Source organism: Dysidea avara, chromosome 13, assembly GCF_963678975.1.
Source record: "Dysidea avara chromosome 13, odDysAvar1.4, whole genome shotgun sequence".
In the NCBI taxonomy this organism is placed as follows: Eukaryota; Metazoa; Porifera; class Demospongiae; order Dictyoceratida; family Dysideidae; genus Dysidea; species Dysidea avara.
This window is the reverse complement of record NC_089284.1, coordinates 18466924-18491226: the sequence shown is the minus strand read 5'-3', so window position 1 is coordinate 18491226 and position 24303 is coordinate 18466924. Positions and strand designations below refer to the sequence as shown.

The following is a 24303-nucleotide window of genomic DNA, read 5'->3' as shown; positions in this document are numbered from 1 at the left end:
TGCCTGCCTGCCTGCCTGCCTGCCTGCCTGCCTGCCTGCCTGCCTGCCTGCCTGCCTGCCTGCCTGCCTGCCTGCCTGCCTGCCTGCCTGCCTGCCTGCCTGCCTGCCTGCCTGCCTGCCTGCCTGCCTGCCTGCCTGCCTGCCTGCCTGCCTGCCTGCCTGCCTGCCTGCCTGGCTGGAGGCCAAACGATGTAGTGCACAGCCACCATTTTATACCAAAACAAACTCACGACACATTGAGTTGAGTCCTCAAAAGTATTTAATAACTCAGGGGATGGGATTACACTAGTTCTTGAAGTTTGGCTTGTTTGTAGTGCTTCTTGACCTGCTAACAACTTTTCATTCAAATGTCATACATTTCCTGTGGGGAAGCCACAAAATGCACAGTCTATTCCCAAACACACACTGGATCTCCAAAAAAGGGACATATCGCACAAGCCTAAATTTACAGTATAAAACATTGAACGTGTTGGGTGAAATACTTGCATATTTTTGAAAAAATTCCGTAAATTTTTTGAACGCCTCTTTCTTAGTGAAGGAAGGGACTAACAATATAAACCTGGATATCATCTTATTTGCCTGGTCAAGAGGAGTCGGAAATCTTTGTTTCACTGCAGTAGACCCAAGGATACATAAGTCATGAGCACTTGATTACGTCATGTCAAAGCAATTGTACGCGATCGGTATTTGTTTACGAATTTCGCCTTTGTATGTAATGAAGAAGGGTGAGAAAAGGAAAAACTTACCCAGTAATTGATTCCCCTATTCATGGAAAACACGATGGTGAAAATTTTAGCTCTGTACCTCAATCCGTTGGTAAGTTACAACCGTTTTTGTATGTGCCTGTAATTTATTTTCCCTATACTTGCTGTACAAATCAATATTTCTGTTGTTGCTACTTTGTAGGGCTGTAACTCCAAAAGTTATTGGCATATGAGGCTGAAACTTTGCCAGTGGGTACACTTGGCTAAGTAGATGATAAATATTTAATAAACAGGAATTTGAAAAATATGCGATTAGGTCCTGGTTTTGCAGATCTGGTCACATACGTTCTTGACATGTTTACTGTCACCACTAATCATATGGTTGGCTGAAATATTGTTTCTCCTGAGAAGAAATCCACTTTTCTTTTTTGGCTGTTTTCTCGGCGCTCAGCTCAGCTTTCACATATTATAATCCTGTCCCCAGAAGGAATTGTATGTTCTTTTTCACATATGTAGCACCTGATTAATGTAATGGTGGTCCAGTGTTTCATTTTTAGTAGGCATGACCATGTATATGACTGCATTACAGCCTGTGTGTCTGTCTATGTCTGTGTGTATAGTGTTGTGTGTGCATGCAAACATGTATACAAAGTCACACACAACACATTCTCATCACTATAGTTACAACTAGAGGCTGGGAAGGAGTATCAGTTATTAGATGATATTACTGGAAAGAAGAAATGGAAGGTGTGTATGTTATAAGATGAAATGTACATTTTCTTCCATTTACTCCTCAGGCTGGTGATCATCTTGTATGTTCAACACTACTCCACATCACTCCTCCATCATTAGAACTAACACAACGACTAGATGGGTATGTGATGTGTTGTATTGGTTTAATTAATCCTCCAAACTCTCTGATAATATATCAGCTTTTGTGTCTGTGTACAAACTCTCATGATGAATTTCCATAAAATTATACCATTCAGTGATGTTTCTGATAAACAACTCCATCACACTGCTGAGAAATATGTCATAAAATGTCTGCTATTACTTTACTAGTGAATTTAAGACTTATTGTAAAGTAGGGTCCCAAGGGATAAAAACTAGTTGTACAAGTTATATTTATGATGGCATTGCTATATGTGGGAAAATCCCTACATTGGCAGTTTGTTCAATTCTAAATGAGTGATTTTCCCACACAGCTATTGTGTAATTGTTTCTGTTTGTTTGTTTGTTTAGTTTTTCTGTTATAGCGTAGTTAGAATACTGCCGGGCATTGCTGAAAATGTTTCTCCTTGTAGCAGCTGCTCTTGACCGGTGTGTCTTCTTCGTATTACGATGGTTTGCTTATCTCACCTATTGTATGGTTCTTACAACAGACACTTACCACAATTACATAATAATTGTGCATTAGCCTGGGCACCATAATCCTTCATATGATACAGTCTTGCTCGGCAAATGATTATGGTGTAGTATTCTAGATTTGTGTGGCATTCATAGATCAAGATACTCTAATAGAACAGTCACCTACTCTAACTAGTGATCACATATATCCATGTTTCTACACTAGTACTGGGAAGTGGTTTTAGGTGTACATTCTATTAGCATTTTTGCAAAGAAAACATCACATGGGCAGTCCCTATTATGAACCCACTATCATGGTTCATGATAAACCAGTATGGGTAAACTGATCCCTACTATGTAGCTTGTAATATTTACTTGTATCATATCTTTCTCATAGAATTTGTACACAATGTGAAGAGCTGTGCTCCACAATTACGGTAAGGTTGGAACAAGCTGAAGACTTTGACCAAGCTGATAGAGTAAGTGTTGAGTGTGTAGTGTAGTTCTATTACACCACATTGTACAGCACCTTGCTAGCCTAACAGAACTGATATCATGGCTACAACCATTAGCTAGTCAGTTAGACCAACAGTCACCAGTTGGGGATACCCTGGAGGATGTACAAACTCAGTGTGACTGGCTAAAGGTAAGGAATAACACACATTAATGATGATGGTACCAGAAACTGTGTTGTCATAGGATTGTGATGAGAATGTTAGGCAGAAGGAGGATGAGATTGGTCGAGTGTTAAATGTACAACTGAAGCTACAATCTGGTCCACGTTTAGAACAAGTTAACAATAAGAAGAAAGAGTTTACTGTTTTGTGGGAAGGTTTTAGGGAGAAGGTTTGTTGTGCGTGCGTGCATGCGTGTAGAGGAGGCATATAGTCAAGTGGCTAGGGCATCGGCCTGGTAATCGAAAGGTTCCTGGTTCGATGCTCAGGTGTTGTTGTTTCCTTGAGCAAAAAACTTTATTCACATTGCTCCAGTATATCCAGCTGTTAAATGGTGACCTGGTGTCAACTGGAGTAGCAGCCCACCCAGCAATGGGTACCTGGTGTCAACTGGGGAACTGTCAATGTCTCATATAGCAGTTGAAGGTCCAGGTGGGACTTCTGGTGCCCACACCTTCACCTGTGAGACATGGTACAGCCTCCTGCGGGTTACTGCCACAGGAGGATTTTCCTGCTAGCATCTGAGTAGCACACAGGTGTCCCAGTGCTGGCTCACTGATAGGTGTGACCATGCTCGCCAAAGGCTTTGCTTTGTGTGTGTGCATGCGTGTCTGTGGCTCCATGACTATCTCCACATACCACATTAATAGTAATTTGTATAGCAGTCACATCATCAAATTATGGTAAGTCTTATATCTTTATAGAAGTCACAATGGAGTATCACTCTGGAGAATGCTCTAAGATCCTTCACCAGTACTGCAGCTGCTGAGGCATCAGTAAAGAAACAAGAATTGTGGGTGTTGAAAAAAGGGAAACCCCCAAAAAACCAGCGAGTACTACAGTACATTGAGGATGTCAAGGTAAACAGTGTGATGGTATTGTACATGTGTTTGTGAGCCAGCCTAGTTACTGTGAGCAAGAAACTTAACTTGCATTGCTCTAGTCTATCTACTGGGACCTGTGTGGTGAACTGATGTTAAGTGGGGAGACTGTCTATGTCTCAGCCTATATTAGTGAGGCATAGCACAGTCTCACTGTGGGTTACTAGTCCTGCCCCAGGAAGTTTCATCTGTACAGATTCTAGTACCCGAGTGGTACGTATATCCCCAGTGTGGGTGGCAATTTGCTTTGTGTGTATATGTAGTGTATTATATCACAGTGTAGTGTATTATAACACAGTGTCATTGTTCAGTTGTGCAACCTGTTATAGTTATTCATTGAGGAGGACATCAGTAGATGTGCTAGTGATGTTGATAAGATGGTAGAGGAGTACAAACAATATCAACAGTCCTCACAAGGGAATGATGAGCTGAAGAGAAGAGTTGATGTAGTCAATGAACACTGGAAGTGGTTGAAGAAAACTGTAGACAAATATGCCAGTAAAAATGTAGCAATCAGCGAACAAACTAAGAAATTTGATAATGGTGTGTGTACGTGTGTACGTGTATGTAGTGTTTGTGTGTGTGTGTGTGGTGTTAGTATGTGTGTGTGTGTGTAGTGTGTTGCTACACACAATTACAATATTCTCTAATAGAACAGTCACGACATCCCATTATCTGTATCGCAAAAATTTTCAAATAAGTGAATATGTTTAAATAACTGTTCAATTATACTAATAGAACGTATTCAGACAATCAAGGTCCTAGCTTTGTGTAGTGTTTACAATGATATGATAATCCACAGAGTACCAGGGACACATCACCTGGTCATCAGTGATGGTGGAGTATATTAATGAACTACCCAAGTTGAGTGTTGAGATGGAACAGTTGGATCATCACAAAGATGAACTGGAGGTGTGTATGTGATGTGTATTCGCACGTATGTGTGTGTATTATGTAGTGTATGTTTTAAAATTTTCATAGAAAATTAACTTGTTGAAAGTGTTTGGGGGTCATTCTGCAAGAATTTTTGGGCTTGATTATACCTAACCAATACTTCCAAACTATTGTAGACAAAATCAAGGCTGGTTTTTATGGTGGCCAGAAAAGCTCAAACCTTACAATGCAGTACAACCTGATAAGTACAATGTGTTGTATTGTGTGGTATATATTGTATTAGTTAGTGTATAGTATCAAAAGTATATAATGTGGAGGGAGAGTGTTGAACTGCGCTATAGGCTGTGAAAAATCAGCCGGTCCATATGGAATCGCAATGGCTGAAATTCCATCTAGACGTGTCACTTTAACTAGTAGAACTGTAAGGCATGGGATGGCGACCATGATGAAATCTCTACCATGATGAAATATCAAAATCTCGACCTTGCTCGACCATGATGAAACCTCAATGTTTGTTTTCCAGGTTAGCTGCTTCTGTCTTTCTCTTTGTACGGCGAGTTCCTTTGCGTAATGTGCCATACTTTTCTCGGGTACACCGTTCTTTCACTCAGTAGTCACATGTACAAAGTGCACCCACTGCGCTTAAAATTAGTCACCAATCAACACAAATCACCAAGTCATTTGAACAATGCCATAGGACTTTACGTGCTCATTTTTTACAGCATATAGCATAGTTCGATACTCTCCCTCCCCATTATATACTCTTGATAGTATTAACAACAACAATGTGTTGTGTTGTGTAGTATATATTGTATTAGTTAGTGTATAGTATTAACAACAATAATGTGTTGTGTTGTGTAGTATATATTGTATTAGTTAGTGTATAGTATTAACAACAATAATGTGTTGTGTTGTGTAGTATATATTGTATTAGTTAGTGTATAGTATTAACAACAATAATGTGTTGTGTTGTGTAGTATATATTGTATTAGTTAGTGTATAGTATTAACAACAATAATGTGTTGTATTGTGTAGTATATATTGTATTAGTTAGTGTATAGTATTAACAACAATAATGTGTTGTATTGTGTAGTATATATTGTATTAGTTAGTGTATAGTATTAACAACAATAATGTGTTGTATTGTGTAGTATATATTGTATTAGTTAGTGTATAGTATTAACAACAATAATGTGTTGTATTGTGTTAGATGAAGAGTAAAGAAGCTGATGGGAAAGAGTATGAAGTTGACGACATCAAAACTTGTTCCAATTTCTTTGAGCTGTGCCTACAAGTCAGTACTGTATTGTAGTAATTATGTTGGGGAGTGAAAGTTACTGTATACATCCATGGGCTCAAATGAAGGCCAGGGGTGTTACCTTATTGTACGGGCAGGTACAAGATTACAATAGATTCATTTGTAGAGCAAAGCTTACTACAGCTAATAAAACCTGTGACTTGTCACATCCTGTTTCGGCTGGTTTACAAGTGGATTAAGTAGTCGTCGGTGCATCTATACAGATAAATACAGTAAGTGTTGTTTGAATGTCTAAAGGATCAGTGGAAATGTGGTGCACTATAGAGTAGCAGGGGTAAAGATATAATTACACTAATTAGATTTGCACCCCCATATATTATAGGAGTAATTTTGCATACCCCTACACAAATGTCTCCTATATATAGAGGAGTGCCTGTACTAAAATAGTGTACCCCTATGCCAAGCAGCATCCCTCTATACTATAGGAGAAATTTTGCATAGGGTACGCAAAATGTCTCCCATATATTATAGGAGAAATTTTGCGTGCCCCACGCAAAATTTACTATATTCTATGCAAAGTGCTGTCATTCCATAGCACTTAGACAGACTAAAGATAAAAGTAGAGCGGTAAAACTGTCAACATCAAAGTCAACTTGTCATTCCTTTAACCACATCAAAGGAATTTTGAGTAGAGTGGTACTGTGCCACTCTTACCACTCTTTAGTGATCTATTGAGAAATTTTGCATACCCCTTTGAAAATACTGTACCGTTTATGTAAGGATCCTCTTGTTCTAAAGGAGACAGGTGACCCTCAGCAAGAGCAAGGCCCTGATACACATTACTGAATAGCGCAGAAAAGAGAACCCCAAACTACAGCAAAGCCAGCCCATAACCACAGAATATGAGGAACTCCACTTCTCACTGAGCAAATGGGCAAGATGTTTATAAGTGATGGTATCTGCCTTTCCCATACCTACAGATGTGGAAAACACAAGTGGTCATTTCATAGCACTTAGACAGATTTATTGAAAAAAGGACTTTAGCAATGCTTAGTCTTGTCTTGTTAAAAAAGTATTTACCACCACTTTTGATGAAGTCATACAAGTTTGTCACTTTTGCCATTTCTTTGTTATCAATCTTTTAACACCCCATTTGGTCTTGAAAGAGGTGCAATTTAAATATTGCTTAGAAAATGGTATGCATAATATGCTTTGATCTTTGGATGATAATGAGGTGGTCTTTAAAATCCACTAAGAGACCTGCTAGCAGGTTCTTAAAATGGTTAGAAACCTGCTAGCAGAAAGGACCTCAAGCATCACAAATCTCACTTTCGATCAATGATTTGCAATGCTCCCTCCCAACAGGCCAGATGACTCCATTTCCTTTGGACATCCAAAGAGTAAATAATTTGAAGGAATCTGGACATAACAGCGAGATATAAAGCACGATTACATATCACATCCACTGCAAATGCAGACAACAATACAAATCTAGGGATGTTATGAAGTCTTACTCCAAATGTGCAAAGTGGTTTCATGTCAAATGTGTGGGAATCCCTATTTTTGATTTGCGTAATCCTTGGAAATGCAGCAATTGTAGTTAAGGTTACGGGTTACCCAGTGAATAATTTTGTAGGCGCTTTGCTTATAGTTCTGTTTTAACCGTTTTGCACGGAAGAACGCACTAAAATAACATGGTATATTAACGTACAAGAAATACCAAAAGCGGCGATACACTCAACAAGAGATGCGCTTGTACAGAAATGCAGGCACTAAACAGCGAAACTGTTGAGTTGCTATTCATCAAAAACCAGGTTTCGTGGGAAGCCACACCATGATATTTAGCATTAATAAGCTATTACTTAGTGATTTCTAGGTCCTCACGAACAAATTGAGTTGTTATCTGATTGTAACAGCACTGTAGTGCACTCTTAGCAGAATTAATCGCCATTATCCTTGAAAGATACAATAATTAACCAGCCTCTAGTCAGTTTTCCCACAAAGTCTCCACGACAGGACCTAGATAATATAACCACCCATTGACACTGCCCTAACAAATTAGTACTAATTAGCTGACAGCTGCTATTTTTGATGAATAATAACCACATTAAGCAGTAGCGCTAAACACATATTGCAGGACTTAATTTTACGCTTGACTACCTTCTGCAGTAAATTGTTAACACTCACTTTGTATGATTCCTCCGCTATTATCACGTGGCTATACTAAGCTTTAAAGTTAACAACCTTCTCACTAACACCTGCTTGAGTTATGTGCCAATATTGCACCATCCATTATCAGCATCGAAAAATAATAACCTATTATTTAGCGCCTAACCCGTAACCTTAAATGGTCTTTAGCCATTTTCATCATACAATAAGCATTGCCTTAGCATCACAGTTTTATATCAGTATTCTGTTTGTCTCTACCTTATTGTATCGCCAATAGCAGGGTACAATGGAAAGATAAGTTCATGATGCATGCACTATAGGTTTTGCGATTGGCAAAAAGACATGTTTCGGGCAAGCCCGTAGCATAATAATAATATTTGTCAACTTATGGCTGAAAGCATCAGTATGTTAGCAAAAATATCAGATGAAATAGAAGCTTTTAAATACTAACCAATACTGCCAAGGTGCCATGCAGGTATTGTGAGGCTGGTTTTGGGGTGAGGTTTTAGACCAAAAATCCCTAATCTTCATGATCTCTAATACAGTTACTATTGTTCTGTATGTTATGAGAGACAAGAGACATTTACATACACAAATGCAAAATGTCTCTACACAAAATGTCTCCTATAAAATATGGGAGACATTTTGTGTGGGGTACGTAAAAGTTCTCCTGTAATATATGGGATACATTTTGTGGGGGGGTACGCAAAATTTCTCCCATAATATATGGGAGACATTTTGCATGTGGTACGCAAAATGTCTCCTATAGCAGAGGGATGCTGCTTGGCGTAGGGGTACACTATTTCTGTACAAGCACTTCTCTATATATAGGAGACATTTTGTGTAGGGGTATGCAAAATTACTCCTATATATAGGGGGTACGCATCTAATTAGCGTAAACTTGTATATGACCCACTAGCTGAAGAAGCCATCCTGCCAAAGGCTAATTTTCCTCAAACCTACCATAAGCTGACCTTCATACAGACAGTGAAAGATACCATTATGCTTAGCAGCAAAGTTCGGTTAAGGTCGAATTTTTTGTTGTTGTTTTTTTTTCCTTATATATAGTTCTTATGGTCTTCTTGGCTCACTTTTATGTACAACTGCAACGTTTTCTTGGACACAACCAATTTGACTTTGCTATGGCTCCTTCGTAACTCATAACTAACTAAAATGCCTGCATGTGTCCAGCACATGCATAAGCAAGCATATGGCATTGTACATACTTGTCAATTAATTGTTACATTTACACCCCCTACAACTGGCAGTAGTGTAGTATAGTGTGTGAATCTGATGCGACTTTTGAACTAAATTTTTTTTTGTTTGTTCATGTAACTTGTCATGCAAATGAATACTGTGTACAGCAGATCCAGAGCTTTGCAAATATTCTAATAGAACGTGCACCCATTCTTGAAATACTCTTTATAGTCATTTTTAATTTGGATTAATGAGGGTTCAGGGTTACTGTATCTAGTTGATTGTGTGATACATGTCATTTGTCCCATCTACACAGCCTGTAGAGGATGAGTACAAACAGTATAGGGAGAAGTTAGCTACTTGTTCATCACCTGTTACTGTACTGGAGTCTGAAATAGAACAAGCAGTACCACCAGTGGGGTACTCCCATGATCCCTCAGAACAGGAGGGTAGTATAGTAGAACAAGCTGATGCTGTAGAGAAACAATGGAAGTGGATTGTGGAGGTACTGAAGCAGAGACTGGATCAGTGTAATGATCTGATGAAGAAACTCAAATCATTTGAGGAGAAATACCAAAACAACTTGACATTTATTGAACAAGGAGAAGAATTAATTAAAAAGTATCATTCTTTGGATGATGACTCTTCATCCATTAAAGACCCTGTGATGTTTGCAATGCAACGAGAGAAGTGTCAAGTCAGTAGAGCGCGTGTGTGTGTGTGTGTGTGTGCATGCGTGTGTAGTGTGTGTGAATGTGTGCATGCATGTGTGTAGTGTGCGTGCGTGCGTGTGTATTAGTGATGCACCGATACCACTTTTTCACTACCGATCCGATACCGATACTTTGTCCCACAGGCATTTCTCACAAGAAACAGCTAGTGATTTAGCTTACTAAACTCATTTGCTAATCCCATCAACTGCAGTTTGCTGGATTTGTGGCTATCAATTACGTGCGAAGATAAGTTTATGGCGTCAATGAATCTTATTTCGTGGCTTACTTCAGTTTCCACTGTACTAATAATGCTAGTAGCTGGCTTCTTTTAAGGAATTCATGGCTTATATCAGCTTTTGCTCAACTCCGTTCAATGCGCTATGTACGCCGCCATCTTGATAAGTAATTAAATGACGTCATTTAAAGTCGAGGGCCGATACTGATACTAGCGGTATCGGTGCAACACTAGTGTATATGTATGCGTACATGTGTGTAGTGTGCGTACGTGTGTGTGCAGTATCTGTCAAGGTGTCCATATTAGTGAGATGTCCTGATTTTGGGGTGTACACTAAGTGTATTTATCAAGGTGTCCACATGTACATATTGGGGGTCCCACCATATGTTGCTATATTAATTAGTGTTGCACCGATATATACGCATTTTTTCACATTTACCGATACGCCTATTCCTGTAACCGATATGCCGATATTTACCGATATTCTTCAGAACAGAGGAGGAGGAGCAGAAAATCACCTAAAGTTTATGTGTATAAACTGCATTTGTAATGATAATGTAATCAATGTAATTAATTGCGTGGGCAGCCAACTTTACAGCCAAGTAATTATAAAACATCTAAGCCAGCTTATCAAACAATGTTTTTAGTGGGACTCCTTTGTGAAGAGTGATCAACTAATTGCGTGGGCGGCCGATAAATATACAATAGTCTTGCAATCATACTAGTGCAAACAAACAAGCCAAAACAGTTACAGCAAACCACTTACTGCTACATTCACAACTTTCTTTACTTTCACCTGTTCATTGCCGTCATTAACGATTGATTGTGGGTTTGGGTTAATCAGCAAATCATTTCCGCTTCATAGCCGATACCGATACTTGTAAAATTAGCTAATATCGGCTTTTACCGATACTTCAACTGATTATCGGTGCAACACTAATATTAATATGTTGTTATATAGGAGTTTAGACAGAAGAAATTTGAAGAGCAACAGAGACATACTGCAATGTTAGAAGAAGGGAGGAAGATTAATGGGCTAAACTATATTGATGTAGACAATGACTTATCAGATAAACTAAATGATATAATTGATCGATGGCATGATCTTAATCAGTCATTTGACATGTGGTATCAAGATGTGATGGATGCAGAAGACAACTTCAAACAGTGGGACACCATGATGACTGAATTCACTGACAAGTTTGTCGCATGTCATCAAGATAATCCTCTACCTACTGAACTAGATCCCAGTAAGCTGAAGTCTCAAGTTGTTGAGAAACAAGTAAGTTGTGTACCTGTTACAATGTCCATCACAATCTGGTCACATTAGTCATAATGTTACCAACACCATATCTTATAGCTTATCCATATACCATACATGCGGAAATTTTTATGGTACATAATTTTCACGGATTTTGCGGTTAACAGAACAACTGTGAAAATAAATTTTGACTGTTTTTTCAATGTGTGTTAATGCATGCGACATAGCAATGAATACGTTCATCATCATTAGCTGCTGCATTCATGACTAGCTACCATATCTATAAGGATCTGTGGTTTGAAAGATGATGAATTGAGTCTGAAATACAAGGGATCCCATTCATGGTAGGCTGAAGGATAAAGCTATTGTTGACCACGTAGGCATGTACCATGACCAAGAGTTCATAATATAAGGATATTATAAACTCTTGTTGCGACTATGCTGGCAACCGCAATGCCATACTTACATGTTTTGCAGTATAGCTCTCTTTATTATCCAGCTTGTTGCACACTTCAGCTTTCCTTGACCATCCGACTGGCTGTAAATGGCACTAGAGATAGTTGCTTTCAACTCAGTCTGTGATAACACAATCACTCATTCAGTCAATAGTTGACTATGATGCACTGCTTGGCAAAGTACTTGGCTTGGTTGGCTTAAAATACCCTTGTAGTCATTGTACAACATGACTTTGAACACACAAGACAACTCTATTATTTATGTCTTAATCAGAGCCAAAAAGCCATTAAATCAGTACATGATCTGTGAAAACAAGTAGTTACTGTTCTATTAGGATAGTTGATAATACTGAAAAAATTTTAAAATGTTTTTTACGGTAATTTATACACAGTTTCAGAGATATGGACTTTTCAGACTTATGGACCACCCCTGGTCCCAAAGGGTTCAGATAATTGAGGTTCTACTATAAATGGAATTTAAATTAATAATCAGAACAGTTTTATCATTGCTTGAGGGTCTCCTGTTCAGTTAATTGTGCATTTGGCATTTTTGTAGGAGGAGTTCATGAAGAAGGTGTGGACTCCTCTAGAGGAACTGACACCATTACTGGATCAACTGGAGGCTAATAAGGAAATGTTATCTAACAGAGAAGCTGCTGACAAAACCTTTACAAAGTACCACATGTACTACAACAAAGCTCAACAACAGAAATCACAGCTTGAAGAAATCAAACTGAGAGCTGAGGACTATGAGAAACCTTATGAGTCAGTATCCAAGTGGATTACTGAAACTGATCGAGTTCTAGTGAAGTCCAAACCATTATCTGCTGTACCACAACTAGTAAAGGAACAACTGGATGTTATCAAGGTAATGTATCATAGTGTAATGGAGTAGTGTGTTAGTGTCAGTGTAGGCTATAGAGGAAGAAATGACACAACACTCTGGACCTAAGGATAAGCTGGTAGAGGACACTGGTTATATTGCTTTACTGGAAGATACTGTGAAGCCTATAAAGTTGGTGGAAACTAAGAAAGATTTTGAGGACACTTGGCAAGCTATTGAAGATCAGGTACTACTATATGTTCACAATTGATATGGGGACATACTCACTGTCTATTGCTCAGGTTGCTCAGAGGAAAGTGAAGGCTGGAGGGGCAGCTGATAAGCTTAGCTATTGTTGGAGTGTAATGGAGCCATTGTTGGAGTGGTTGAAGGAAGCTGAGCAGAAGGCTAAGAGGATGAGTGCTATGGCTAAGAATAAATCCAGACTAGAAACTCAACTACAAGAGCTACAGGTTACCATTTGAAATATAAACCCATGTGCAGTTTAGACCCTCATAAAGTATAGATGACCCCATAAATTATAGATCCTTGTAAAGTATGATCCCAGTAAAGTATAGACACCATAAAGTATAGATCCCATAAATTATAGACTCCGTAAAGTATAGATATCTGTAAAGTAAGATCCCAGTAAAGTTTAGACCCCATGAAGTGTAGCCTGTAAACAAGAGTTCATAGCATTTGTATGAACTCTTGCTGTAAAGTTAGACCCCAGTAAAGTATAGATCCCATGAAGCATAGATCCCTGTCCGTAATGGTAGACCTCATAAAGTATAGATACTGTAAAGTTTAGACCCCGTTAAGTATAGATACCTGTAAAGTAGTGATAATCGGTAAATAATCGGAAATCAGCTTATCGGACAAATTTCAGCAATATCGGTATCAGTAATTATTAGCAGCTTATTAGTTTTACTGACCTGATGGTATTGTTTTCATAAAAATAAAAGAAAAAGAAAGTTTAACAATAGCAATTTTGAAAAACACGTGTGAAATTTTGGTAAGCATAAACATTGGATCAGTTATCAGTATCAGCCATTATATGAATTTCAATAGTAGCTAATCAGATAGTCAGCAAAATCTCTTTTCAGTTCATCAATACTATAAAGTAATATCTAAAAAAGTATAGACCCATCCATAATGTGTAGACCTCATATAGATCCCATAGTATAGACCTGTAGCTGAGTGTTTGAACAATTACACTTTAATAGAAATATACACACATACTGACTGAACACTTGTTACAAGTACCTGATGTGTTGATGTAGGTATTCATTGATGATGTGGATAAACACTCCAGTGATGTGAAGGCTACTGAGGATAGTAAAGATCAGTTTGTTGAGATGGCTAAGGTAACTATAGCCCGTACTCCCTGAGGTAGCTGTAATCCTTCATTGTAGTCCTACTGTGTCATTCCTACTGTGTCATCTCTTGTAGCTCATTATCAGATTGTCTGTTGTTCACACTGCTGTATTTAGCATGAGCTTTGGATCACATGTGCTGAGCTAGAACACGTGTATGTAATAAGCTTTAGGTTTTTAGGTGTTTAATAAAACCAACTGAAAATGTAGCAATGGAATACATATTTCACAATGCTATAGGCGGTGTAATGCAGCCAGTGAGTTCTCCTTTTGTTAAAAATAATGCCACATTCTGATTGGTTGAACAAACTAAGGAGTCTACCTAATTACATTTTGAGGGTCTAAAATAAAATTTGAAGATACATAGAGTGAGGTTCTTGTTATGTTACTCTTGAGAGAACCCCATCAATTTGTGCTACATCATAACCATAGTACTCAGAGTTGGGGTTTTTTACACTAAAAATGTAACTAGTTAAATATTACTTGTTACTTTTACGCGATGTAGCACGCTACAGTTACATATTACTTACTGAAAAAAAGTAACGAGTGACTTATTACTTGCTACTCTGAGGGCTGTAACTAATAATAATATTACATATTACATTTGTTCGTTACAAACTATAAAGTAAGTCCAACTTTCTAAATACAAGCTACCAGCCTACAACTACAAGTGACACAAGCGAGACAAGTGTTTCTCTGGTGTAGTTCAGCCACAAATACATACAGTACTTTGTTGTTGTATCTTGGCCTCAAGGGCACTCCCCATACACTATCATTCTCTTGTCTGGACCCAAAATTCAATCAATCACATGCCTGGATACAATGCGCCTTAAAAGGAAGTAACGCGTTACAATTTCCAGATGTAATATCTGTTACATATTACTCGCTACTTTGTCATGTAACACGTTATATTACTCGTTACTGTAAAAGTAACATTATTATGTAACGCGTTACCCCCAACTCTGATAGTACTATAGTAGTTGTCACACTAATGGTTACAAACTGCTATAGTAGTTGTCACACTAATGGTTACAAACTGCTATAGTGGTTGTCACACTAATGGTTACAAACTGCTATGGTGGTTGTCACACTAATGGTTACAAACTACTATGGTGGTTGTCACACTAATGGTTACAAACTGCTATGGTGGTTGTCACACTAATGGTTACAAACTGCTACGGTGGTTGTCACACTAATGGTTACAAACTGCTATAGTGGTTGTCACTTTACAGGAATATGAATCAGTCCTGGAGCAGTATAGCTTGAGTCCAGCTGAGCTAGAGAGTGGCTTCACTCGTATAGCTAGTATTACATTTGCCCACAACACTAAGAGGGCAACATCATCAGCCTCAGAGTTGGGGAGGAATGTGTTGTCACAAGATGTGGAGAAGATGAGACAACGATATGATAAACTGCTAGCCACGCTGAAGAGGAAGTGAGTTTACTATTAAAGTAACAAGTACTATACTGTGATAACAGTTTGTTGAAATGTTCGACGTGAACAATCATGATGATGTGGTAGTATTGACCAAATCCTGAAGTTACCTTTTAACTACTTATCCATGTCATCATTCTCAGAGTGATGCACATTGTAATGACGAGGTGTTCCTGTTTTCTGCACCTTGTTGTGTTCTTTGTGTGAAATTGCCACTCACAAAGTGATCTAATCCACCTCCTTGATTCATTCCCAACACTCATAGTAACTGTCTAAGTATTAGTTAGAATGAGCCGACAAGGTTTCTTCACTATTTAGAAACCTGAGGATGATTGATGTGTTTGAGGCTACCCACAAACTTACAAACACTGAAGTAATTATCAAGCCCACATCAGCCAAGGGGCCCTAAATTGACTCATTCTAATCACTTTAGAAATTTCTACTAGGCAAAGAAAGTGTGCAAATTGTGGTTGTTAGTATCTAAATTCGTCCTTCGTCCTTCAAGTTGATGGTAAAAGCTATAGATGCCGCACCCAAATGAAAGCCAATGACATTTGTCTTGTCAAGAAAGTGTAAGGGTATTTTGTTTTGGTTTTGCCGATTTTCATTTGATGAATGTAGTAAACAATCATCAACTAGACCACAGGTCACTAACTATTTAGTATCCCCACCACAGGCTTATAGTAACCCCACCACAGGCTTATAGTAACCCCACCACAGGCTTATAGTAACCCCACCACAGGCTTATAGTATCCCCACCACAGGCTTATAGTAACCCCACCACGGGCTTATAGTAACCCCACCACAGGCTTATAGTAACCCCACCACAGGCTTATAGTATCCCCACCACAGGCTTATAGTAACCCCACCACAGGCTTATAGTAACCCCACCACAGGCTTATAGTAACCCCACCACAGGCTTATAGTATCCCCACCACAGGCTTATAGTAACCCCACCACAGGCTTATAGTAACCCCACCACAGGCTTATAGTATCCCTACCACAGGCTTATAGTAACCCCACCACAGGCTTATAGTAACCCCACCACAGGCTTATAGTAACCCCACCACAGGCTTATAGTAGCCCCACCACAGGCTTATAGTAACCCCACCACAGGCTTATAGTAACCCCACCACAGGCTTATAGTAACCCCACCACAGGCTTATAGTATCCCCACCACAGGCTTATAGTAACCCCACCACAGGCTTATAGTAACCCCACCACAGGCTTATAGTATCCCCACCACAGGCTTATAGTAACCCCACCACAGGCTTATAGTAACCCCACCACGGGCTTATAGTAACCCCACCACGGGCTTATAGTAACTCCACCACGGGCTTATAGTATCCCCACCACAGGCTTATAGTAACCCCACCACAGGCTTATAGTAACCCCACCACAGGCTTATAGTAACCCCACCACAGGCTTATAGTAACCCCACCACAGGCTTATAGTAACCCCACCACAGGCTTATAGTAACCCCACCACAGGCTTATAGTAACCCCACCACAGGCTTATAGTAACCCCACCACAGGCTTATAGTAACCCCACCACAGGCTTATAGTATCCCCACCACAGGCTTATAGTAACCCCACCACAGGCTTATAGTAACCCCACCACAGGCTTATAGTAACCCCACCACAGGCTTATAGTAACCCCACCACAGGCTTATAGTAACCCCACCACAGGCTTATAGTATCCCCACCACAGGCTTATAGTAACCCCACCACAGGCTTATAGTAACCCCACCACAGGCTTATAGTATCCCCACCACAGGCTTATAGTATCCCCACCACAGGCTTATAGTATCCCCACCACAGGCTTATAGTAACCCCACCACAGGCTTATAGTATCCCCACCACAGGCTTATAGTAACCCCACCACAGGCTTATAGTATCTTTAGACATCAAATAATTTTCTATTATGAAATTTATATATCGATACTAAGCATTGCCATGACAACCTATCAACTTATTATACTAGTATGTGACTGACCATGTTCACATATTGAAGGATCACACTATACCAAATTAAATGATAAAATTGAATCCATTCCAGTGCAAACGTAATCCTACACTATATACCATGGTGAGGTGTACTGCTATTGATTCAGTTACAGTACTTGTATTAATCCCAATCATGTGTTGTCTACAGGCTAGCTAAGCTACAGGAGATTAATGATAAACATTCAGAAGTGATAAAAGCAGCAAATGTAGCAGAGGGGACCCTCAGTAGTATCCAGGACAGGAAAGATGACCTCACTAAACAGACCAACTGGTCACAACCTGCTGTCATTCAGTCTCATGTGATCATTGCTGAAGTAATGAGCCATACCCCTTACATGATAGCTCATTATATGGTGTGATAAAACTCTAGTTGGACGAGAACCCCTCTTGTATAAGTGTAATGTATACATAATACAGACACCTTGAGATTAAGGGGTCCTGATTATTACATATTAGGTGGTCCTGATTTCCTAACCAGTTTGTGTACTTGTAGTAATTAAGTGTTTCGGTGTCCACATTAAATGGTTGTACTGTGTTGCTTATCATGCTCAATGTGTAACAATGATTTCTATACCATACTAACCATAGTATCAAGTAACAGTATTGTAAACATCAAAACTATTTTGCTGATTGTGATGATTGTTATAGGATCTGAGGAAGGAGTGTAGGGCACTAGAACAAGCAGAGGTGGCTACACTGAAGAGAGCATTTCATGACCTGGAGAAGGCCAGACAGGACATACCAGGAGACTACACTGATATTACTAGTGAAGTAGCTGATGAAGATGATGCTGAACAGACCAAGTCATCCATCATTGACCGACTCTATGCTCTAGTAGAGTCACTACTCACCACCAAGTCCACCCTGGAGAAGGCACACAACAAACTGACCACTATGAACCAAGCTCTATCTAACTTCATGACATGGCTGGAGGACACTGAACGCAAGTTGAGGAGTGTAGTACCAGATGAGGTGACTCTGAAGGCATTTGAAGAAGTGACTGAACGTTGTAATGTGAGTAATATCAGGTTATCAGCACTGGTCTGTATGTTGTGTACTATAGGTCATTGATCAAGATGTCAATGATCACAAGTCACGATATGCTGATGTTACCGGCATGATCAACGACTACTTGACTGAGTTTGGTAGTAATCCTGATATTGAGGAGAAGAGTGACAACCTGATCAGAAGATGGAACCAGTTACTAGAGGACCTTGCTAAGAAGAAAGAAGATTATGGGCAAGAGGTGGAAGGGTTGAAGACTCTTGAAGGAAACATGATCCAGTATGACTCATGGCTGAAAGAAGAGGATGTGAAGGTAACCAGTTTACCACCACTGGCATGGAGTGTAGAAGTGTTGAAACAACAACAAGAAAATACTCAAGTGAGTGCCCTCACCTACACTTGTGAATATTGTAGTAACTGTTGTTGTTACCATGTTACACAGGCTCTACTTGATGAAATGGTAACGAAATATGATGAGGATTATGACAAGGGTATACACCCACATGCCACACATCTTATAACTCCCTACCAGGAACTGAACTGTGACTATATTAACACGAGGACTAGTGAGGAGGCCAGTAAATATGAAGAACTGGTAGAACAACTCACTGACAGACTGACTGATATAGAGACTAGGAGTAGAGCAATAGGATCACTATTAGCTGACCAGGAGGATAGTATGACTTCACTGAACAAGATTGATGAACAAGTTGAGGCCTTACCAGAGAATAGTCTACTATCAACTGATGTGGATCACATGATACAACAACTAGAGGTGTGGACATTGTTTAATGTGTGTTGACTAAATTATCATGTGGAACCTCCTGATTAAATCTTCATAGCAATTAGGATAAACTATTTTGTTCCCCACAAATCTTGCTTCCTCTGAAGGAAATTCACCTCTTTTATTACAACAAAAATTGCTTGGTCATAAAGTTTCTGTTATAGAAAGGTTCATTGCATCTCTGAATGTAGTGGTGATTTGTGTCTATCATAGGATGTTGGTTATTTCTTTCAGGACCTTAAGGGTCAGTTTGCTGTTGATAAGGATAAGGTTGATCAAGTGGTGAAACAATGTGATCAGATCACTACTAGTACACAGTCATCACTTACCCCTGCTGGAGATGAGGTAATCAAGTCTACACTACTAACTACCTCTCCAGGAAGGATGGAGTCTTCTGTTGATTTTATGGAAACTTCTGTGGATGCCCCACCACCTAAACCCACCTCCGCACAGGAGGAGGGGCTCAAAGAACTACGAGACACCATTAAACTGTTAGAAGAAAAATGTTCTGCAGTTGAAGATAAATTGAAGAAGAAGGAAGTAGTATTAGCTGACAGGAAAGCTGCTGTTGAGAAATATGGAAATGATTTTGACAAGTTCCATAAAGAACTGGACCATTTGGTTGAACAACTGAACACCACTCAACCAGTACTAACTGATGATGATGTTGTGAAGGGACAGATTGACAAGACTGAGGTAACTCTGTGTATAGCTAGCCTGAACGTGCAATTAAACTATACAGACTACACTAGAATCAGTTTGTCTTTTAAGTGTGCAATTTACAACTAGCTGACCCTCATTAGATGTACCAAATCAGTTGAATACAAAATCTTTCAACCACTTTTTTACAGATTCATGATAAGAATTATCATACATGATGAAATCACTTTTACGGAATAGCCTAAGTATATCTAACTTCAAATTAGAGCTGAGACGAAGCTTCGAATGTTTCAAGGGTTCTAAGGTTAAGTAAATTTTGAATTATAAAAATATCCTTCAAAGCTTCGTAATGCACTCATAATCTATGACAGAATTACAAATAAACTTTGTTATATCTTTATTGCAGCTGCTTATTCCTCTTGTGTGATCAATGTTCATCTCTTTGCGATTGATCTTCGTGTGCCACGCCCACTTTTAAACTGTTGCAGTTCAGCTTGCTACTGTAGTTGTAGCCTTAAAGCACCGTATAAAGTAGTAGATAATATATGGAAAATGTCCTTTTAGCCATTACTTGGGTGTTTACCTATGCATGATTGCAATATAGCAGACACGCCCATTTGTAATCCATCAATCGCATCATTCAGTACTGCTGCTATGTACTTTCCAAATGCTTACAAACTGATTAATTAGGATTAGAAAGATAAAACTTAAGGATGTGCATAAATACAAGAAAACCTGTAACTTGTATGACTAACACTGAAGCTTCGAATGTTCGAACATTTTATTAGCAAATGTTTGAAAGTAAATTTCATTATTCGTCCCAGCCCTACTTCATTAAAAACAAGAAAACACTCACAGACAGCTGGATGTTGTTGGTGTATTTTTTAATTGCCAAAACCTGCATTTTCGTCTGCCTCACTGCCTATCCGACCACAGTCACAAAGCTAGAGGCCTGAAGCAGCATACAGCCACCATTTTGTGCCACAATAACAAACCCACTGGTGGCGTGTGCCTTTTCTGGTTCCAACAATTATCTGCCTTCTGTGCTTTGCCTTTCCTTTTATCTTCAATTGTCTTCTTGAAGCAAGAAAACCATACTGAAGCATCTACATCAACACTTTCCTTATTTCCTTGGTTAGACTATTTTAACTGCTTAAGCCGCTGTAGGTGGTGTAGATACATATAGCTGTACTTATAAAATTGATCCAACCACACCCCCTAAATGATCAGAACACGTGCCTCGAACTGAAAGATCAGTGCACTCCATGACCACGCCCCTTAATAATCTAGCTGCAATAAGCTGCAGTTTATTGTAAAGCGATAAAAAGTAGAAAGTAGTGAAACAAGATATACGAATGATAATGATTACAACATAGTTATGTTGGAAAATCCCTACTTTAGCATTGAACAGATGGTGACAATGTAACGAATGGGCTGGGGACCCTGCTACAGCGCAAGGATGGGACCACATGTTTCCTTTACTACAATTCTTATTAACACGTCTCAATACTTCTACACGCATGCGTACAATTACACACTATATTGTAGTGATGTATACAGTCCAGTCATTATCCAATACTGTTACAATAACATGCCAATATAGGGATATTCCCACATAACTATTATATCATTGATATCTGTTGTTTCACTACATTTTATTGCTGGAACTGTTATCATACAGTATGGTAGTACTGTATATTAGACTATGGTACAGCTCATTTACAGGGTTACTAAATCACTTAGTCACCTGACATGCTCATTTAGTCACCTACACATGTTCATTTAGTAACCCGCCCTCAAGCAATTTTGTACATGATAAATAATTATAACACGAAAGGCACACTGCAGTACTTGATAATACTGTAATAGTCTTCTTCTCCGTGTTCCACAGATAATTCTGGACAAATAGTAGACTAAACCGGCGTATGTACTGTAGCTCTAGCCGTTACTTTCGTTACCGGTCGAATAATTATTTTTATGGGCGCTGTAAGGATTTCAGGAAGAAACCGTTCTGCTGTTCTGCATTGTCCTTTCACCCCACACTCATGCTCTAGCTATAAAGGTACGTACTTTAAACCATAGTCTAAATAAGTTAGACACCGCGACCAACGGGAACTAAGCGATTTAGTAACCCCTCTGGCCCTTAGTAGCGCCCTCGCTGCGCTCGGGACGCTACAGCCTCAAGCCATCGGGGTTACTAAATCGCTTAGTTCTCTTGGTCTTGGTGTCTAACTATTATTTAGAAGTCTGTAATTTCTCCAAAAAGAAACTAGCCTCACAAGGGAGGTCACCTAGACCTGAAGATATACTAGTGGATAGGGATTAAATGTCCACTAGTATATCTTTAGGTGTAGTGACTTAACTTGTTATGTATATGATCCTTAATTGAACTTAAGATTTTCCTTATTCTAGCACAATGTGATACTGTAGATAGCTATTTAGCTTATATAACATTTTTTTCTCTCATAAGAATTTTTTGGGAGAACAGTGAAAAAGTTCATGGATATGTGGCACCCTCCACGTAGCACGCTACCATATTAACTGGCCCAACAGTATCCATTCTAAGATGGTTGTAGTAACACTGGGCTAGATGTTAACATTCCTGTATTGTTCACTAACATACAATTCCTACAGAAACTGGTGGAAGAGATTCAACAAATGGAGCCAGACCTACAACTATTGAGTGACAATGCTTCACTGTTGTTAGAGGGGACTGGTCCAGATGAGGAAACTACCAAATCATTTGAGGCTAACCTAGCTGATGAGAAGAAGAGATATCAGGACACCCTGGAGTCTGCTAGAACCATGTGTGACATGCTCAAATCAGGTGTGTGTGTGTGTGTGTGTGTGTGTGTGTGTGTGTGTGTGTGTGTGTGTGTGTGTGTGTGTGTGTGTGTGTGTGTGTGTGTGTGTGTGTGTGTGTGTGTGTGTGTGTGTGTGTGTGTGTGTGTGTGCGTAGCAGCAGCATAGCCAAGTGGCTAGAACGTCAGCCTGGTAATCGAAATGGTAAATCAAAAGATTGCCTGGTTGTGCCAATTTGGTGTTACCATAGATTCTCTAAAATTTGGCATCTCTAAATATTTGGCACCCCCCGTGTATTGAATGATGTGCTCTAAATTTCGGCAAGCATGACAAAGTTTCTTATTATAAGCTCACTAATTTTTCGGCACCTGCTCTTGAGTAATGAAGTTTCCCAGTGACCAGACACATTATGCTACCTCGATGCTGGATGAAACACCAAGTGTGAAATTGTTCTGGGAACATGCCCAACAATATCATCAAGTGACATCATGGCTACCGCAAAACGTTCTTCGTTTCTGTTCACAGAATAAGATTTCTCAAACAACTGGAACCCACATTTCCTTATAACGTAATACTCTCAGATAACGCTGTCCATGCACTGTTGGGTCATTAGTGGTGAAACACTTCATGCAGCATCTGGTAGCAATATTTAATTAATTATCATGTGCTAATCAAGATATTTTAATAATTGATTGTGGTTTCTATTTTTATTAGTTGTTGAAATCTTTATTATTACGTTGGAGAGCGATGTTGATCGTCCCTCTTGGTAAATGTAGGCAGTCACGGTATAGTTATAGTGCCTTTCCTTGTGCTTTTCTGATTCAGTGAGTGTTGCAGTCGACCCGGTTGCAGTATCATCAGTTCTTCCTCAAGGCATCTCTTTTGGTCCCTGTAGAAAGAAATCCAGAAAGTAAGCAATAGTTAAATGTTAACTGATCGTAAATCGTAAATAACATAGCCATGAAGCGTGCAGATTATATCAGGGATAGCTAGATCCTCGACAATAGCACCGCATTGGTAGAATTTTTTCCTAATTGTTTGGCCAGGCATGAAAGGAATTAATTTATTTCTGCTGAATTTTTAGGGAATCTATGGTATTATTATTTCCTTGAGCAAGAAACTGTACTCGCATTGCTTCGGTCTACCCAGCAGTTTAATTGGGGACCTGGTGACCTGGTACCTGGTGAGCTGTAACATCAATCCTGGTATTACCTGGTGAAGTAAATGTCAGCTGTCCATGTCTCACATAAAAAGTCCAGGTGGGAAGTCCAGGTGGGAAGGTGTGGTGTTGAGCAGTTTTGATAATTTCAAAGATGGTACAATGTTAACTTGATATTGCAGTATAACTATATTATCAGTATTCCTTAGCTAGATGCCGTTTTAGACCTCTACTACCAGATACAAAAGTACAGTTTCTAAACATTTTACTCAAGACACAACTGTGTTAGCAAGTTTATTACTGTATATTATTGTATATCAGTCCATATCCTTTTATATGTACACTTTTCATACAAATAGTGAAGTTTTAAAGACAGGTTTTTAAAGTCTGCGGTATTGCAGTGTTAAGAAATTAGATGGTATCAAAAATAGATACTGCAGTTTAACTAAGAACCCAGTATATTGC

At 39.1% G+C, this 24303-nt stretch overlaps 1 protein-coding gene across 3 annotated transcripts in view; it reads left to right on the top strand.

Moving 5' to 3' along the window:
* LOC136242466 (microtubule-actin cross-linking factor 1-like) overlaps positions 1-24303 on the top strand; it is a 107689-nt gene that overhangs the window by 24027 nt on the left and 59359 nt on the right. For all 3 annotated transcript variants that reach the window (XM_066033893.1, XM_066033892.1, XM_066033891.1), the window contains exons 20-41: positions 1386-1451; positions 1502-1578; positions 2449-2530; positions 2578-2697; positions 2751-2897; positions 3430-3585; positions 3936-4149; positions 4409-4518; positions 5711-5794; positions 9441-9821; positions 11034-11354; positions 12345-12656; positions 12703-12858; positions 12914-13084; positions 13895-13978; positions 15220-15422; positions 17577-17742; positions 18077-18442; positions 18492-18812; positions 18876-19208; positions 19452-19913; positions 22512-22704. In XM_066033893.1, coding sequence (XP_065889965.1) covers positions 1386-1451; positions 1502-1578; positions 2449-2530; positions 2578-2697; positions 2751-2897; positions 3430-3585; positions 3936-4149; positions 4409-4518; positions 5711-5794; positions 9441-9821; positions 11034-11354; positions 12345-12656; positions 12703-12858; positions 12914-13084; positions 13895-13978; positions 15220-15422; positions 17577-17742; positions 18077-18442; positions 18492-18812; positions 18876-19208; positions 19452-19913; positions 22512-22704 — 4525 coding nt within the window. The remainder of the gene's footprint in view (positions 1-1385; positions 1452-1501; positions 1579-2448; positions 2531-2577; positions 2698-2750; positions 2898-3429; positions 3586-3935; positions 4150-4408; positions 4519-5710; positions 5795-9440; positions 9822-11033; positions 11355-12344; positions 12657-12702; positions 12859-12913; positions 13085-13894; positions 13979-15219; positions 15423-17576; positions 17743-18076; positions 18443-18491; positions 18813-18875; positions 19209-19451; positions 19914-22511; positions 22705-24303) is intronic.